This window comes from Amia ocellicauda, chromosome 12, assembly GCF_036373705.1.
Source record: "Amia ocellicauda isolate fAmiCal2 chromosome 12, fAmiCal2.hap1, whole genome shotgun sequence".
NCBI classification, from domain to species: domain Eukaryota; kingdom Metazoa; phylum Chordata; class Actinopteri; order Amiiformes; family Amiidae; genus Amia; species Amia ocellicauda.
Window position 1 is genome coordinate 16,767,239 of NC_089861.1, and position 17,968 is coordinate 16,785,206.

The 17,968-nt window shown below is 45.1% G+C and overlaps 2 protein-coding genes across 2 annotated transcripts; one reads left to right on the forward strand and one right to left on the reverse strand.

Annotated features, from left to right (window-relative positions):
* Positions 1-842: 842 nt before the first annotated feature.
* Positions 843-9,989, forward strand: doc2g (double C2-like domains, gamma). The gene is made up of 11 exons (XM_066718483.1): positions 843-970; positions 1,233-2,693; positions 3,678-3,757; positions 3,850-3,924; positions 5,609-5,718; positions 6,271-6,397; positions 8,192-8,248; positions 8,395-8,546; positions 8,757-8,838; positions 9,060-9,156; positions 9,246-9,989. Exons 2-11 carry the CDS (start codon positions 2,390-2,392, stop codon positions 9,374-9,376), a joined length of 1,215 nt encoding a protein of 404 aa, XP_066574580.1. The 5' UTR covers positions 843-970; positions 1,233-2,389; the 3' UTR covers positions 9,377-9,989.
* An 81-nt stretch (positions 9,990-10,070) lies between these two features.
* LOC136764432 (plasma protease C1 inhibitor) lies at positions 10,071-17,621 on the reverse strand. Its single transcript, XM_066718482.1, has 9 exons — positions 17,483-17,621; positions 16,424-16,721; positions 15,469-15,981; positions 14,987-15,274; positions 12,718-12,861; positions 11,267-11,470; positions 10,999-11,141; positions 10,685-10,919; positions 10,071-10,490 (listed from the first exon to the last, which is right to left on the reverse strand). Exons 1-9 carry the CDS (start codon positions 17,531-17,533, stop codon positions 10,213-10,215), a joined length of 2,154 nt encoding a protein of 717 aa, XP_066574579.1. The 5' UTR covers positions 17,534-17,621; the 3' UTR covers positions 10,071-10,212.
* Between the last annotated feature and the right edge of the window lie 347 nt (positions 17,622-17,968).

Sequence of the window (17,968 nt, forward strand, 5' to 3'; positions counted from 1 at the left end):
ACTCTGCTGTCTCTCTTCTCTCTCTCTCCCTCCCCCCCTCTCTCTCAATGCAGTGTTAATGTATTTTAGTGTCCAGTCCTTCAGACAGTCAGTGTGTCTATTTTAACTGCCCCCCTGTATCTTTACTTTTGAGGAAAACATTTTTTTTTCGCTGTAGTTTGACTTTTTATTTGTGTTCTCTTTTTTGTTCACTGCACTGCAGTACCCCCTCCCTCAGTTATTCTGGTATTGTGCTGACAGAGCACAGGTGAGCACAATACCTGAGAAAGAGAGAGAGGAGAAAGAAAGAAAGAAAGAAAGAAAGAAAGAGGGGGGGACTGTACAGGGAGAGAGACAGAGGGGTGGGTGGTTGTAGAGGGAGAGAGAGTGAGAGAGTTCATAGAGGCACACTGAGCACTGAGAAAGGTGAAGGGTTAATTCAGAACCCACTGACTGAACATTGAAATACAGTAACACTGAGAGGGCAAATGACAGAAAGATGGATGGAGGAGGTGTAGAGGTCTCTCAGTTATTCTGGTATTGTGCTGACTGCACAGGTGAGCAGAACACCTGACAAAAAGAGAGGGAGGAAGAGGGGGGTGGCAGAGAGACTGTGTGAATGTAGAGAAGCACAGGAGTATGAGAGAGAGAGAGAGAGACTGGGTGGACACTGCAGTACAGTAACACTGCGCTGAGAGAGAGTTAATACAGTACAGACTCCGAGTACACTAGAGTACAGTAACACTGCGCTGAGAGAGAGAGAAAAGGAGAGAGGGATGGAGGACAAAAGGAATTTGAAAGGACGCGCCGTTATTGAGGTCGAGGGAGGGAGGGGTAGGGGGAGGAGAGAGTGAGGGGGAGAGAGAAGGAGAGAGAAGGAGAGAAGACAGTCAGTTGAGTTCAGTGCTCTGGTCTGTGTTGCTGTGCTGTTACACTCTGACGGAAGAGAGAAGGATTAGGAGGATTGTTCAATGTCATACAGTGACACTGGGTATGTTATCTGTGTGAGTGTGTAAGAGTGAATGTGTTTTGTGTGTATCTGTGTCGGTGCATCTGTTTTGTGTCTGTGTGTCTTTGTCAGTGTGTGTTTATTATATTGCATTTGTGTGTGTGTGAGTGATAGTGTGTCAATATCGTTGTGTTTCTTTGTGAAACTGAAAACTGTTGTAAAAACAGACCATCTATCTATCTGTCTTATCTATCTATCGTTTATTTATGTAGGTATGTATTTATTTATTTATTTTCTCTTCCAGGTGACCTACAGATCTACAATAACCTGAGAGACAGACAGACACACACAAACACACACATTACATAATGAAAAACTGACTACAGTCCAGTACAGAGATAGGGAGAGAAAGGGGGCTGAGAGGGGGAGGAAGAGGTGTAGACTTATTGAGGGGTGTACATAATTGGACATGTTACAAAGCAAACCAAAATAGAACATCTAATTAATAAGTCGTTAGACTAATGGCGCAATTAGACTGACGTCAGAGACAGGGAGAGAGGAGGAGGGAAGGGGGACAGTGGGTGAGAGGAAGCAAGAGGTGGACAAAAAGAGACAGGGAGGAAGTAGAGAGAGAAGAGGAGTGGGCGAGAGGGGAGAGGGACAATACAGATTAATTGGACACTGCAGTATATTAACACTGCCCAGAGAGAGACAGATACACTCTCCGACAGATAGACAAACAAGGGGAGAAATGTAGAACAAATATGCTTTCACTGTCTCTCCCTCTGACAGAGAGAGAGACAGGAAGCAGGTTAACATAATACAGTACAGATCAGACTGACTGAGACACTGACTGAAACTGCACAGGTCTCTGTTTGACTGTCTGTCTCTATCTCTCTTTCTGTGTGTCTGTCTGTTTGTCTCTCTGTGTGTTTCCCTCTTTGTGTGTGTGTGTGTGTCTCTTTACCTGTCTGTGTGTCTTTCTGTCTCTGTCTGTGGGTGTATCTCTGTCCCTGTCTGTGTGTGCGTCTCTCTGTCCCTGTTTGTGGGTGTCTCTCTGTCACTGTCTGTGTGTGTCTCTCTGTCACTGTCTGTGTGTGCGTCTCTCTGTCCCTGTCTGTGTGCGCGTCTCTCTGTCCCTGTCTGTGTCTCTCTTTGTCCCTGTCTGTGTGTCTCTCTGTCCCTGTCTGTGTGTGCGTCTCTCTGTCCCTGTCTGTGTGTGTCTCACTGACCCTGTCTGTGTGTGTCTCTGTCCTTGTCTGTGTGCGCGTCTCTCTGTCCCTGTCTGTGTGTGCGTCTCTCTGTCCCTGTCTGTGTGTGTGTCTCTCTGTCACTGTCTGTGTGTGCGTCTCTCTGTTACTGTCTGTGTGTGTCTCTCGGTCCCTGTCTGTGTGTGTGTCTCTCTGTCCCTGTCTGGGTGGGTGTTTTTCCTCCGTGTCTCAGTGTGTCTCTGTGTTGGAGATGAGTGTCCAGAGATCCTCTAAGATCAGTATCCAGGAGCACATGGCCATCAATGTGTGTCCCGGGCCCATCCGCCCCATACAGTGCATCTCCGACTTCTTCCCACGCTTCCACACCTTCCCCTGCCCCCCTCCACCCCCACGCCCCCCCCCCCAGCCTCAGGAACAGGGGGAGAGGGGGGGGCAGTGTGAGGAGGAGGAGGAGGAGGAGAGGGAGAAGGAGAAGGAGAAGCAGAGGGAGAGAGAGAGGGAGAAGGAGTCTGAGGGAGAGGGAGACGAGGAGGGATACGATTCTGATGAAGCAAGTGAGTGAGAGAGTGTGTGTTTGTTGTGTAAGAGTGTGTATCTGCATCTGTATTAACAGTGTTGTGTAGCATACCAGGGCTGTATGGAGTGGGTTTGTGTGTTGTGTATTAACAGTGTTGTGTGTTGTGTACCGTACCTGGGCTGTGTGGAGTGGGTTTGTGTGTTGTGTATTAACAGTGTTGTGTGTTGTGTACCGTACCTGGGCTGTGTGGAGTGGGTTTGTGTGTTGTGTATTAATAGTGTTGTGTGTTGTGTACCGTACCTGGGCTGTGTGGAGTGGGTTTGTGTGTTGTGTATTAATAGTGTTGTGTGTTGTGTACCGTACCTGGGCTGTGTGGAGTGGGTTTGTGTGTTGTGTATTAATAGTGTTGTGTGTTGTGTACCGTACCTGGGCTGTGTGGAGTGGGTTTATGTGTTGTGTATTAACAGTGTTGTGTGTTGTGTACCGTACCTGGGCTGTGTGGATTGGGTTTATGTGTTGTGTATTAACAGTGTTGTGTGTTGTGTACCGTACCTGGGCTGTGTGGAGTGGGTTTGTGTGTTGTGTATTAATAGTGTTGTGTGTTGTGTACCGTACCTGGGCTGTGTGGAGTGGGTTTGTGTGTTGTGTATTAACAGTGTTGTGTGTTGTGTACCGTACCTGGGCTGTGTGGAGTGGGTTTGTGTGTTGTGTATTAACAGTGTTGTGTACCGTACCTGGGCTGTGTGGAGTGGGTTTGTGTGTTGTGTATTAACAGTGTTGTGTGTTGTGTACCGTACCTGGGCTGTGTGGATTGGGTTTATGTGTTGTGTATTAACAGTGTTGTGTGTTGTGTACCGTACCTGGGCTGTGTGGAGTGGGTTTGTGTGTTGTGTATTAACAGTGTTGTGTGTTGTGTACCGTACCTGGGCTGTGTGGAGTGGGTTTGTGTGTTGTTTAGCATACCAAGGCTGTGTGGAGTGGGCTTGTGTGTTGTGTATTAACAGTGTTGTGTGTTGTGTAGCTTACCTGGGCTGTGTGGAATTCACTCTACTGTTTGACCAGGAGAGCAGCTCCCTCACCTGCCACATCATCAAAGCCAAGGTACTGAGCACCTGACTGGTCACGTGACTGACTGACACACTGACTGACTGACGCACTGACTGACTGACACTCTCTCCCTCTCTCTCTCTCAGGGCCTGAAGCCGATGGACTCTAATGGTCTGGCTGATCCCTATGTCAAACTGCACCTCCTGCCTGGAGCCAGCAAGGTAATATACTGACAAACTGACACACACAGCATCCTCTGACTGACTGGACACTACAGTACATTAACACTGACTGACTGACTGGACACTACAGTACATTAACACTGACTGACTGGACAATACGGTACATTAACACTGACTGACTGACTGGACACTACAGTACATTAACACTGACTGACTGGACAATACGGTACATTAACACTGACTGACTGACTGGACACTACAGTACATTAACACTGACTGACTGGACAATACGGTACATTAACACTGACTGACTGACTGGACACTACAGTACATTAACACTGACTGACTGACTGGACACTACAGTACATTAACACTGACTGACTGGACAATACGGTACATTAACACTGACTGACTGACTGGACACTACAGTACATTAACACTGACTGACTGGACAATACGGTACATTAACACTGACTGACTGACTGGACACTACAGTACATTAACACTGACTGACTGACTGGACACTACAGTACATTAACACTGACTGACTGGACAATACGGTACATTAACACTGACTGACTGACTGGACACTACAGTACATTAACACTGACTGACTGGACAATACGGTACATTAACACTGACTGACTGACTGGACACTACAGTACATTAACCTAAAATGTCTCCAATCAGTCAGTCAGTCAATCAGTGTGTCTGCAGTACCTCTCTCTCCCTCTCTCTCGCCCCCTCCGTCTCTCTCTCTCTACCCCCCCTCTCAGTGTAAGCACCAGTTGACGTGCTTTGTGTAGCAATCTGCTGTTACCATGGCAACCACCTGCTTCTGTCACTTCATCCCTCTTTCTCCCTTCGTCTCTCCATCTCTCCCTTCTCTCTGTACATCTCTCTCCCCATCATTCTGCCTTTACACTCTCACCCTGCCTTCGCTCCTTCACCCCTCTGTCCATTTCTCTCTCTCTCTCTCTCACACTCTCTCCTTCCCTCTCTCCCCCAAAGGTATGTGTTCTATTTCCAAGGGCATGTCAGGCCAGATAGGGAGAGAGGGAGCGAGGGATGGCGGGCGGGGGGGGTGTAAGAGAGAGACACTGATTGGTCTATAGACATGTAATTAATTCAAGTAGAGAGTGTTTCGGTGTGTGTGTGTCTGTATCGCTCTTGATAATAAGTTGTTATATTTTTCAAGCTTCTTATACTATAGAGTGTGTGTGTGGGGGGCGGAGTGGCGTTAGGGAGGAGGCTGTCACATCCTCTGACAGCATATAGCGGATAAACAGATGTCTCTCCTAAAATAAGAGGGGAGAGAGACAGAGAGCTCATGATTAACATATGTTTGATTATATTGAGTGGGTGGGAGGCAGCGAGAAGACAAGTGTGATAGAGGAAAGGAACAGAAAAGATAAGTGAGATAGAGAGAAAGAGGAAGAGAGCGAGAAGATAAGCGAGGTGGAGAGGGAGAGAAGAAGAGATAGAGAGAGGTGGTTTTTGCCCTCTGTTCTGTGAATTAGGTGAACAGATGTCTCTGGTACTTCCTGCCTCAGGGAGAGATAGAAAGAGAGAGAGAGAGAGAGAGAGAGAGAGAGAGAGAGAGAAATTGCATATGAATTGTACTATAGTACTATACTATGTGTGTTTGAAATGTATGTTTCTGTCTGTATTAACATTCTCTCTCCCTCCCCCCTCTCTCTTTCTCCTTCTCTCTCTCTCTCAGGCTAACAAGCTCCGCACGAAGACCCTGCGGAACACTCTGAACCCGGTGTGGGGAGAGACACTGACCTATCATGGCATCACAGCCTGTGACATGAGCACTCGGACACTGAGGTCACTTCCTGTTTCTGTCAGTCAGTCAGTCAGTCAGTGTGTCAGTCAGTGACTTTGTATCTCTGTCTCCCAGGCTGTGTGTGACATGGAGAGGGTGTAAAAACCCTGTGTCCATGTGTCCCTGTGTCCCTGTGTGTCTCTCTCTCTCTGTTTCAATGTCCCTGTGTCTCTGTCCCTGTCTCCCAGGCTGCATGTGTGAGACATGGATAGGTTGTATTAACCCTGTGTCCCTGTGTCTCTGTATCCCTGTGTCTCTGTGTCTGTGTATCCCAGGCTGGATGTGTGTGACATGGACAGGGTGTATTAACCCTGTGTCGCTTTGTCATGGTCTCCCAAGCTGTTTGTGTGTGACATGGACATGATGTATTAACACTGTGACACTAAGTCCCTGTGTCTCTGTGTGTGTCTCTCTCTCTCTGTCTCAATGTCCCCGTCTCCCAGGATGTGTGTTTGAGACCTGGACAAGCTGTATTAACCCTGTGTCCCTGTCCCCCAGGCTGTGTGTTTGAGATGTGGACAGGCTGTATTAACCCTGTGTCCCTATTCCCCCAGGCTGTGTGTATGTGACATGGACCGGCTGGGCAGGAACGAGCTCATAGGAGAAACCCTGGTGCCTCTGAAGAAGCTGTCAGCTGGAGAGACACGCCGATATAATGTCTGCCTAGAGAGACAGCAGCCGGTAATACTGCTATTAGCAATATTATTAACAATGTTATTACTACTGGTATAACAGTCCAAGGAAACAACAGCTGTTCTAGCTGCTATTACTCTTGCTATTATTACTGTTATTAAAACGTCTATTAGTCTTATATCATTACCTATTATACTGCTATTAGTGAAATTATTTATTGTATTAATACTACTATTACTAATGTTATCAGTACTGCTGTTACTGCCTCTATTACACAACTGTTACTACTGCTGTTACTTTTCAGAGAGGGAGCAGCCAGTAACAGAACTATTAACACTGCTGTTCATATTCTTATTTTTTTGAAGAGTGCAAAAAATACTGCTGTGTCATTATTGTTATTACTGTTGTTATTACAGTTTTTTATTACTGATGTAGTTAGCAAAATTAATATTGCTATGAATATTATTATTTTTATTCTATTGACACAAGACATTCAGAAACCCCCCTCAGCTAACTGTGTCCACTGTAGGAAATAGCAAATCGGTGTGAACCCCTTAATGAATATACCCTGGTGTTCAGTAACACAACTATACTGAAACTAGTAAATACTAAAGACACCAGAACACGGTAACCTTAACATTTGGGATAACTATAATGAAAAGACTCCCTCCAATTCAGAGTTTGTGTCAACATTATATTTTTTTCGAGATACAAGATACGAGATAATTTCTGTGCGCTGCTTTTACATATATGCAATTGACCCATTAAGCCTAATAAATAATGCATAATAATTTAAAGTTGGTTAAATGACCCCGGAGATTGCTTGTTCCTCTGTGATATACCAATTTTCAGTTCCTCAACTTACATTAAGCATTTTGTGGGTATTCTTGTGCATTTAGCAGAAAATTCCAAAGCACAAATGCTTTTCAAAATATTTGTTTTGTTTTATATTTCCATAATGCAAAACACTTTGTTGTAAAGATCACAGATAAAGAAACAATAATACAGAATAACACAGAGTAGTCCCATAGGCATGCTGGCAGGTGGGGGATAGTGCCCTTTCAGATGAAGAAAAAATATATATCAGTGTAATCATATACTTTCAAAATACATTATTTAAATGTAATCTGGTCCAATGCCTGCTAATGTGACAGTGACAATTAAGGGGCTTTTTATGACGTTTTTGAACTCAGTTATATCCAGCAACTTTTAGGCCTAAATTTAGGCCTAAGTAATCGTCAGTATACACATCTGAAGTGTGGTTAAGTATTGTAACGCTTATTATTAGTGAAGTACACACAGGTCTCAGGGACTGAACACACACACACACTGACTCGCTCTTCCACCTTCCTTCACCTTTTATGCCCTCTCTCTATGCTCCTCCCCAATGCACCACCTTTACCTCATTAACCCCTTATTTGCCCAGGTAACACACAACATTACCACAACGTTGTACAACATTATAGCGGTAATTATGGTGCTACAATATTGTGGCCACATTGTGTGTTAGCAGGGTGGTACGTTGGCACACTACGGTATTCAAACATTGTCAATTTCTATCAAGAGAAAATAATCAATGTGATTGTCACGTGACGAACCTTCGAAGACAGCCCTAATAATAACTATTGTAGCTACTAATGTTATCACTATTATTGTGTTGTTAATATACCAGTTAACATTGTCACTATAATATAGTTATAACAATTGTTATTACTTGTAATAACACACAAAAGTAATTACTGTTGATACTACCATTGTTCTTATCATATATTACTGTTACAGAATACTTATTAATACTTCCATTACTACTGCTACTCTGTCTCCCTCCCTCTCAATCTCCAGGGGAAGAAGTCAGGCACAGTGAATGTGGAGCGAGGCATGGCGCTCTATGAGGAGGAGGTGAGAGAGATGCACAGTCAGGCCAATAGAGCTTTGAATGCAGTTGAGTTGACTAAACTCTCTCACTGCAGCAGTGTTAAAGTATTGTAACCTGTTAACCCCGCCACACACTCTCTGTCTCCCCTCCCTCTTTCTCTCTCTCTCAGGCAGTGCTCACCGACTCAGCAGCAGACAGGGGCAGAGTGCTGCTGTCTCTGTGCTACTCAAGTCAGCAGGGGGCGCTGTGTGTGGGGCTAATCCGCTGTGTGCACCTAGCCGCCATGGACGCCAATGGCTACTCCGATCCCTTCGTCAAGGTGTAAGAGAGAGAGAGGGAGAAAGAGAGAGAGCGAGTGAGAGAGAGTCGGAGGGCGCTAAGCCACTGTGACCTGAGAAGGACTGGAGGACACTGGAGGAAAGAGGGAGAGAGAGACAGAGAGAAGGGAGGGAGAGAGGGAAAGCAGAGCATGGGAGAGAGTGTATCAGTGGTCAGTCAGTCAGTATAACCCTCTCTCTCTTTCTCTCTCAGGTTTCTGCGTCCTGACCTGGGTAAGAAGTCAAAGTACAAAACATCTGTGAAGAAGAAAACTCTCAATCCAGAGTTCAATGAGGTCAGACTCTCCTCCTCTCTCCTCCCCTCCTCTCCTCCCTTTCTCTCTTTTTCTCTCTCTGCAGTGTGAATGCATAGTCCAGTCCTTAAGTCAGGCAGTGTGCACTACACTAGACTATATTGAACTGTCATGTATTATACTGTACTAAACACCCTCTCCCTTTCATTCTTTCTCTCTATCTCTTTCCCTCTCTCTCTCTCTCTCCTCCCTCTCTCTCTCAGGAGTTTGTGTTCCAGGTATCTCACGAGGAGCTGGCAAAGAGGACCCTGGAGGTCACAGTGTGGGACTACGACCTCGGCATGAGCAACGACTTCATAGGTCAGAGAGAGGGAGAGAGAGAGATAGATTCAGTGTATCAGTCAGTCAGTGTATCAGTCATATATTGACTCTCTCTCTCTCTCTCTCAGGAGGTGTTCAGTTGGGTATTGATGCGAAGGGGGAAGAGCTGAAGCACTGGTTCGAGTGTCTAAAGTTCAAGGACAAGAAAGTGGAGTACTGGCACACGCTGACCAATCACAACCCAGAGAGCAGTGACTGACACGCATATTGACCAATCACAACCCAGAGAGCAGTGACTGACACCCAGACTAACCAATCACAGCCCAGAGAACAATGGTTGACCTGCAGACTGACCGGTCACATCCCAGAGCAGTGACTGGCCCCTCCCCCTCCTTCACCCTGACTAATCACTGACTGTGACTAGTTTTCTAAAGCACATTGTCCCTAATAATACATTTGGGATGTGGGGATTAAAGTGTCCTCCCCTTTAAGACTAGGGCTGCCTTCACAAACTGACTGACTGACTGACTGACTGATTATAGAGTGGGGCTAACCTGGCCTCCCCTTTGACATTTCAAAAAGCACATTCGGACTGTGCCTAACTGGCCTCTCCTTTAAGAGCAATGCAAGCGCAATAATATTCATAGTAATAATAATAATAATAATATAATAATAATAATGTACATTACTTGGTGTTGTATACAGTGTATTTTATTTTGTATCATTATTAGAGAGGGTTAACGAGTGAGAGAGAACTAAGGACAGTTATGGAGGATGTTTGCACTGGATGCCTGCAACCTAGTGGACAAAATAGTTAATGGTACTGCAGCCCCAGCAACAGTAAACTGGAACCTCATTCTCATCAACCAGTTATCATAATGGATTAATTGACATGACATTAGCTGCAGAAACACCAAACTCTGTGATTAAAAAGAACACAAATAAACACAGTCTGACAATTGCTGTCTCTTTATTGTGTTACACTCTTACACAAGTCATATGTGTTTCAGTTGTCTGCATGATTGGTTAAATGCTTCATGATACATTCCCTCCCCCAATCTCTCTGAATGCCACCCTCCCTCTTTCTATCCATCTCTACACCACGCTCCCTCTGTCCTGCCCCTGACTGGGGTCGGCCACTCGTCCGATAAACATTGGTGCCCCAGCTCCCTCGCTCCACAGCACCAGGATGAAGGGATGGAGGGCAGAGAAGTGAGGGAGGGAGCGAGCAAAGGAGAGGGAGGAGGTCGCCCCTCCCTCCACTCCCTCCTCAGAGAAAGAGAGCATTGCGTGGTGCTGGGCATCGGAGAGAGAGAGGGGGTAGGAGGAGGAGACAGCACACAGGTTAGGAATGTTGAAGAGATCCTCCAGACCTGAGAGAGGTGAAGAGAGAAGGGGAGGGGTGGTTAGTACAATATAATGTAGGATAAAGCACAATATAGTATGTAACTGAACAGTAACTGACTCCCTCACACACTGACTCGCTGACACTCCCTACTTCCCTCACACACTGACTCTCTCACACTAACACTCCCTCCCTCTCACACTGACATGCTCAGACTATTACCCAGTGATTCCAGCATTAGCAGCAGGTCAGGCTGGTCCTCCAATGACAGGCGGGGCAGGGACACCGAACTGGGCAGGAGGGGCATTTTTGCCATGTCAGCAGCCAGTTTCCACAGCACTCTCCACCCATCCTTCTCCCCCAGTTTCACCTCTACATCCTTGAGAGCCTGTGGGGTGGAGGAGACAGGGAGGAGGAAGAAAGCGCTGACCCCATCAGAGAGAGGGAACCGGGCCACCTAAGAGAGAGAGGCAGAGAGAAGGGGTTAATACAGTACACATATACTGACTGACTCCCCCCCCCATCTCTTTCAGTACCTGTGCTCTGAGCTGGGTGCTGTACTGTACAGCCAGGTTGTATGTGTCGCTTCTCATGACCTGCACCTTGACCATGCGGCCCCCCAGTGTCTTAAACATTCCCTCCTCTGTTTCTGACTCCAAGAACTGCTGCTGCCAGCGCCCTGAGAGAGAGAGATGGGGAGGGATAGAAGTAGAGGGAGGGGTGGAGAGATGAATAGAGGAAAGAGAGAAAGGATTCAGTCAGTCAGAATATCAATAATAATACAAATAATAATTATTATTATACCTTTGTAATACACAGTGTTCAGGAGTATCAGGGCAGTCTTGGGTGAGACATAGTCTAGTAATTTGGTGATTCGCCCATGGGTCTTCTCCGACACCCAATCATTGATCAGCTTTCTGTTTGCCTCGTTGCCAATGGTCAGGGGTTGAGGCACAGCTCCATAGAACTGCAGCGATTGGTTGACAAAGAAGTCTTGCAGTTTCAGCTCTGAGAGTGACAGCAGGGACAGCAAATCAGAGAAAATGAGTCAGTAAGTGAGTATTACAGTATCAGTAGTGTTACTTGGTCTATAGTATAATACAGTACATTACAGTGTAACAATATTCATTTTTTCACAATTGGTAACACACTAAAACTGAATCTATGAACAATATACACAAAATTAATGTCACTGTACATGTTATGATAATGAGGGAAGCTGGTCTGAGAGCAGGCCTGGCGGCAGGATTAATTTAGCAAGGTGGCATCTACACTGTTTGCTTGATGCGGGGGTGTCCGTGTCCTTGTATTTCTCCCTTAACTCATCACACTCACTGTCATGTGGCAGTTGTTCCAAACAATTGTGAGAACTGCTAAACTATTAATTTTGCAAATTTATTAATATTGTTTGATATATTTTTTCAAGCAGCTGCATGGTGAAACTTTTTGTTTTCGTTGTATGCATACGTAACTTTGAAAGTAAACCTAAATGGTCAAATTGACCCTGCCCTTCTACTGTGTAAAAGCTAATCAAAATTAGATTTTTTCCAATGTGTGTGACTTCTGTATGAATGCCAGAAATAAAAATAATGAATGGTGCTAGGAGTTGAATGAATAAAGCATATAGACGCTTTAATATTAATATCAGTGAGCTACCAGATTTGAGCTGTGTGCCCCTGAAAACTTGCGGCTTTATGTTATTCTATACAGCGCAATCATCAATGCAAGAAATCGTGTGGGCATGACTGAGGGGGCAAATTGTAGGACAGAATAGATACACAACACTGAGGGGGCACAATATTCCAGCTGAGGGGGCATTGCCCCCTTTTGCCCCCTCGTGGCGCTGGGCCTGGCTGAGAGTACAGCCAAACCTGAGCCGATTTATTGTTGCATCAATAGTCCAGACTTGAAAATACGTAACTTACTGTAAACTTATCTGACAACTGTGCTGACTAACCTGTTTTCTCTACTGTACCCTGAAACTGTATGCATTAGCACAAGCAGGAGTCCAAGAAAATTACATGAACTTGAGACTTATGTTGGTAGACCACGCATGATTTCTGATGCCCAAGAACTAGCAAATTGTGAACATAGTGAACATAAGGCTAAGAATAATTCAAGACAATGGGATTTTTATTTTGATTATTGTAACCATTTACCTGTGTAAAAATTGCCTTAATTTTCCCCCCTTGTGTTTTACAGTATAATTCAGTAGTTTTGGTGTATGACACTGTAACAGTATAAGAGCTGGTCACCTGGGTTGTGGTATACAGCTGAGGCTGTCTCAAGGCTCACCCCCAGACTCGTCCCCAACTTCTTCATCTCCTCATGGACGCAGTTAAAGCTGGGAGGCAGAGACAGCGCCTTCTCCAGCACAGAGAGGGTATGACCACGAGCCCCTGTTACAACAGAGAGAGAGGGAGAGGGAGAGAGACAGCATTTAAAACACACACACACAGTACCCATTTTAAACACACACACATAGACACACACTAATATTAACACACACACACACACAAACACCATTATAATCACACACACACACACACAGACACAGGCGTTAATATAAACACACACACACCATTATGCTGCAGTGTTTCTCAATTGCTAAGTCAACGTGAATAAAACTGTGGTCCACATGACCAACACCATAACCTAAACGAGCAGAACAGTACACATTTCGGCAAAACAACAGGTAATTTATGGTTGCCTTCACCAAAATGCAAATGCCAAGCACATTTGTGCAAAACAGTAAACACAACTCTGTACACAAGACACAAAAATCAATTGTCTTGTTAAACAAAATTAGAACATGTGTTCGCAGTCAATAATATACTCCCACAAGTGTGAATGTGCAATTCCTCATTGCTCAATTGTTCAATCAGCAATCAGTCCATGATCACTTATAAAAGTGAGTTGGTGTTTGCATGAAATGGAGCCAAGTCAGAAGGCAAAGATGAAAGAGCGAAAGAGGGGCATCACAACCATGAGCCCATAGAGGAAGAGGGGTGCGACTATGCTGTGGCACAGCAGCTCAAAGGGGAAGACAGAACATATGTTTCCAATGGCATATGTCATATGTATACTTTGCATACATAAGGCATACTTCAATAATTTCAGTATTCAGAAATGAGAATAGGTAAGTCACCATATATGACATCACAGTATTATAGTATTGCTGTCATCTTCCTTGACTATTTAATTATATCCATTTATAGAACAGAAAGACAACCCCGCTTTGGTGGCCAATGAAGAGTCTTCAACACTGTTCAGGAGGCTGCCATTGTAGATACGGTGGCCTCAAACAACTCAGTAGGTTAGAAGGAGATCCAGACTACAAATATACAAGAACATCAAGAATTTCAGAATGTACAGAGTGTCAGTCTGGAAACTACTGACCAGGTCTTGAATCGGCACCAACTAAGAATGATTTGACAGGAACAGTGACACAGTGAAGGAGATTAGGTCTGTACAGGTCAGGGCTCATCACAGTAATGCATTTCTATACAATATGTTGTAGCAGACAGTTACAGTGGCTACCCATGTTCATTTTATGTTGCTTTTGAGGCAAACATGTTGCCACATGTATTCATATATGTGGATGAAGCGATTCAATTTGCTCAGAGTGAGCAGACGTGGGAGGAGCCTCATCGGTCACAGAGCCACAGTCAGTGTTCAGGCCAGAGAGGTGGGAATATTGCCATGTGTGCAGCATCTCAAGAGAAGGTGTTCTTTACTGTTGGCCCATACAATTCAGCATCACACTCCTCGACCTCTTGTACAATATCATTGTACACCCTGAAGAGAGAGCTGGTGAGGCCTGATACGCCAAACTTTGTAACAATTACACCGCTTTTTATTTATTTTTTTGGTCCTGAGTATCTTCAGAGGACTTGATTTATCTTTACTGTAAAGTATTTACAGCTTCAATCAATGTATCAAGAACATTACTGTAACCGAATATAGTAAAATCTTTTGTTAAAGTATTTTTTGCTGTTGAATGAAATTGTTTTTACTTTGTTCATCTTGATACAAGTCACTCAGAGAACATGAGTACAGCTCATACTGGGGTGAAATGTTTACTGACCATTTATGCTTCATTTTACAAACAAGTAGAAGAAGACAAAGAGAGCATGTACAGGGCTGACCATGTCATAATGGTGCTTATGGTTAGTGTTTATTGTGCCAATGTGAAGTGGCTGATGGAAATTACTTTTCATTAGATGGCAAATTATACTGTTTTGATGGACTGATTTGATTTTGTGACATGTATTTGCTGTTGTGTGAGTCAGAGTGCATTTTGCAAAGGATTTGTGTCATTTTGGTCAAACGTGTTTCAGTTTGGAGTGTGTGTTCATTGTTTTGAAAAAGTGAATTCTGTTTGGAGAAATGTGCTCAAGAAATCAAGAAAACCTGTAAACACACACACACACCGTTATAAACACACTCACACACACAAACAGACATCATTATACACACACACACTCTTCCTCCTCTCCCTCCCTCCCTCCCTCTCTCTCTCACCCAGCAGGAGGTGTGTCAGCACTCCAGCTATGCTGATTGGTGAAAGCAGCAGGTTCTCGCTGGGCTGTGATGTGCTGGCGAAATTGTAGAGCTTGACGGCAAATTCAGTCAGAGACTCCCCCAGGATCGCTTCCCCTGAGCGTGAGGGCCCCCCCTCGCACTGCGGCCACGGAAACAGGGGCTTGGCACGGCAATGGGGGAGGAGGAAGGGGGTGGGGGGGGGAGGGGAAGTGAGGGGGGGTGTTGGAAGGGGGGAATAGGTGGGAGGGGGGCAGAATGACGAGGCATCTGTTTCACAGGGGACCAAATAGAGAGAGAGAGAGATTTTATAATCAACTGTTAAGAGAGATATAGGATGACTGACAAACTAGTACACTCTCTGTCTGTCAGTCCTTCAGTCAGTCAGTGTGTCAGTCAGTCAGTCAGTCAGTCAGTGTATAAGTGAGTCAGTCAGTCAGTCGGTCAGTGTCAGTCTGTCTTACCCATCACAGTCAGGTTCACCCCCGTGGGTGGTATCTCCTGCACACCCTCTGTCCTCTTCATACAATAATATATTCCGCTGTCGCTAGGGATGAGCTGGTCGATTGTTATGGACCAGTCGCCTTCCTGACGGGTCTTGCTTGCCCAGAAGACCCTCCCTCTCACACTTTCTCTCTGTCCATCACTCCCTGGGTCCTTTTGAGTGTAAGTCATCTCCAGCCACTTTCTGTCTTCCTTATTCAGCTCTTCCATCACTCCCTCTTTCACCAGGGGAGCGGTGGAGAGTTTAATATTCCTCTCCACAACATGCACTACATCCTTCTTCCCTCCCTCCATCTCTCCTCCCTCTGTCCCTCTCTCCTCGGGCTCCAGTCTGTGAGTCCCATACCCTGTGTCTCTGTACCAGAGGATCTGCCCGTCCCCAGGGTCCAGGGTGTGGGACACAGAGCAGCGCAGTGTCACACTGCCCCCTGCAGGTGCCTTCACTGGGTCCTTCCACTGCACAACTGCAAAGTCTGAGAGAGAGAGAGAGAGGACAGTTAATACAGTATAGATACTGACACACTGAGGGACTGACAGACAGCACTGCACTGAGAGAGATATTTCATAATCATCTGTTAACAGATATTTACATCTCCCACTTCTTCTCCCGCTTTCTCTGTTTCCCACTCTGCTTTTTTCCCCTCTCTCCCTCCTTTTCTCTCTCTCTCACCTCTCAAGACAGTGAAAATGCACTTACACATTCCTCTCCCTCTCTCTCTCTCCCCATTTCTGTCTCCCTCTCTATCCCTCCCTCTTGCCTCTCAGCACAATGTGAAAACTCTGCACTCTCACTCATCAACACTCTTTCGCTCTACCTCACCATCTTCCTCTACCCGTCCCTCTCCCTCCATCTCTCCTTGCCGCCATCTGTCTCCCTACCTCACTCCCTCCCTCCATCACATCCCTCTCTCTCACCTCTTGGCACAATGTGGAACACCACAATCTTACTCATCCACTTTCCATCACTCTCACTCTTCACCTCACAGTCATACCTCCCCTCATCCCCCTCTCTGAGCTCTTTGATGGTCAGAATAGTCATGTTGTTGTAGAAAACATGCCGTCTGGATGGGAAGAGATCATGAGAGGAGGAGGAGGAGGAGGAGGAATGGGAGCGAGGGGTGAAGGTCCAGTAGAAAGTCCGATTACTGTGTGGGAAGTCACAGTTGAACCTAATGGATTCTCCCTCTGTTTCATTGAAGTGCATTGCACTTCCCTGAGAGAGAGAAAGAGAAAGAGAAAGAGATAGAAAGAGAGGGAGGGGGAGGGGGAGAGGGAGAGGGAGAGGGAGAGGGAGAGGCAGAGAGAAGGAGAGTTAGTACACTACACAAACACAGCTAATACTCCTGCTACTTCTACCTCTATTACTGCTGCCTCTGAGAAAAAGAGAGAGGCAGAGAGAGAGTAAACTGACTGTAAATACATGTTAAAATCTAAAATGTATAATTTCAATATTTATTTGTTCTTGAGCACATATCTGTAAATGCTTTGAATTTGAGAGAGACGGAGAGAGGGAGAACGGGAAGAGAGAGGGGGTGAGAGTAAGTACAATGTACAAATACAGCTACTACTACTACTGCTGCCTCGAAGGAGAACGAGAGTGAGAGAGAAAGTGAGAGGGAGTGGGAGGGAGAGGGGAGAAATAGTATACATGTAAATATATGTGTATGTATGTATATATGTGTGTGACATTGTTTGACATCCGTCACTAATGCTTTGGCAAAACGTAACACTGGTCATGTCAATAAAGAATTTTGAATATGACAGAGAGAGAGGGAGGGAGAGAGGGAGGAGAGAGTAAGAGAGAGGTATGAGAGAGAAAGGGGGAGGGGACAGAGGTGGGGAGACTGAGAGGGGGAGGGAAAGTTAGTACATTACGCAAATCAAGCTACTATTGCTGCTACCAGTATGACTATAAGTGAAAATAATTAAAATAACAATTATAATAATAATCGTCATAATAATAGTCATTCTTACCTTGGTAAACAGCAGAATAGCACAGAGACACAGGCAACTGGATGACCCCATAATCAGTCAGTCTCTGTGCTTGTCAGTCTGTCTGTCTGTCTGTCTGTGTGTCTGTACTGCACTCTTTGTCTCTGTCTCTCTGCCTCAGTGTCTCTGTTTGCACTACACAAACTCTCTCCTTCTCCTCTGATTGGTCAAAAGAAACAACCCCTGCCCTATTAATATCAAGAATAGAGTGGGGGGGCAGCAGTTAATATATAAACCAGCTAAATAGTGATCAATACAGACTCACCGACAGACACACATACACATATACAGACAGTGACACATACACACACTCTCTCACTCCCACACACAAACAATCACTCTCTCAATTCAAGTGAATTTAATTATTTATTGGCATGAAAAGTTGACAGAAGTGTTTCCAAAGTGGTAACAGATACAGAAAAGAGGGAAAATAAAACCATAAAATATAATATAAAAGTAAAGGTAAAG

Bases quoted from the DNA above. Each gene is read 5' to 3' on its own strand.
- doc2g (XM_066718483.1), top strand. From the start codon at position 2,390: ATGAGTGTCCAGAGATCCTCTAAGATCAGTATCCAGGAGCACATGGCC. The intron at 3,758-3,849 runs GTACTGAGCACC...TCTCTCTCTCAG, and splicing joins GCCACATCATCAAAGCCAAG to GGCCTGAAGCCGATGGACTC. The intron at 3,925-5,608 runs GTAATATACTGA...TCTCTCTCTCAG, and splicing joins TCCTGCCTGGAGCCAGCAAG to GCTAACAAGCTCCGCACGAA.
- LOC136764432 (XM_066718482.1), bottom strand. From the start codon at position 17,533: ATGGGGTCATCCAGTTGCCTGTGTCTCTGTGCTATTCTGCTGTTTACC. The intron at 11,471-12,717 runs GTGACCAGCTCT...TGTCACTCTCAG, and splicing joins AGCTGTATACCACAACCCAG to AGCTGAAACTGCAAGACTTC. The intron at 11,142-11,266 runs GTATAATAATAA...TCTCTCTCTCAG, and splicing joins GAACACTGTGTATTACAAAG to GGCGCTGGCAGCAGCAGTTC.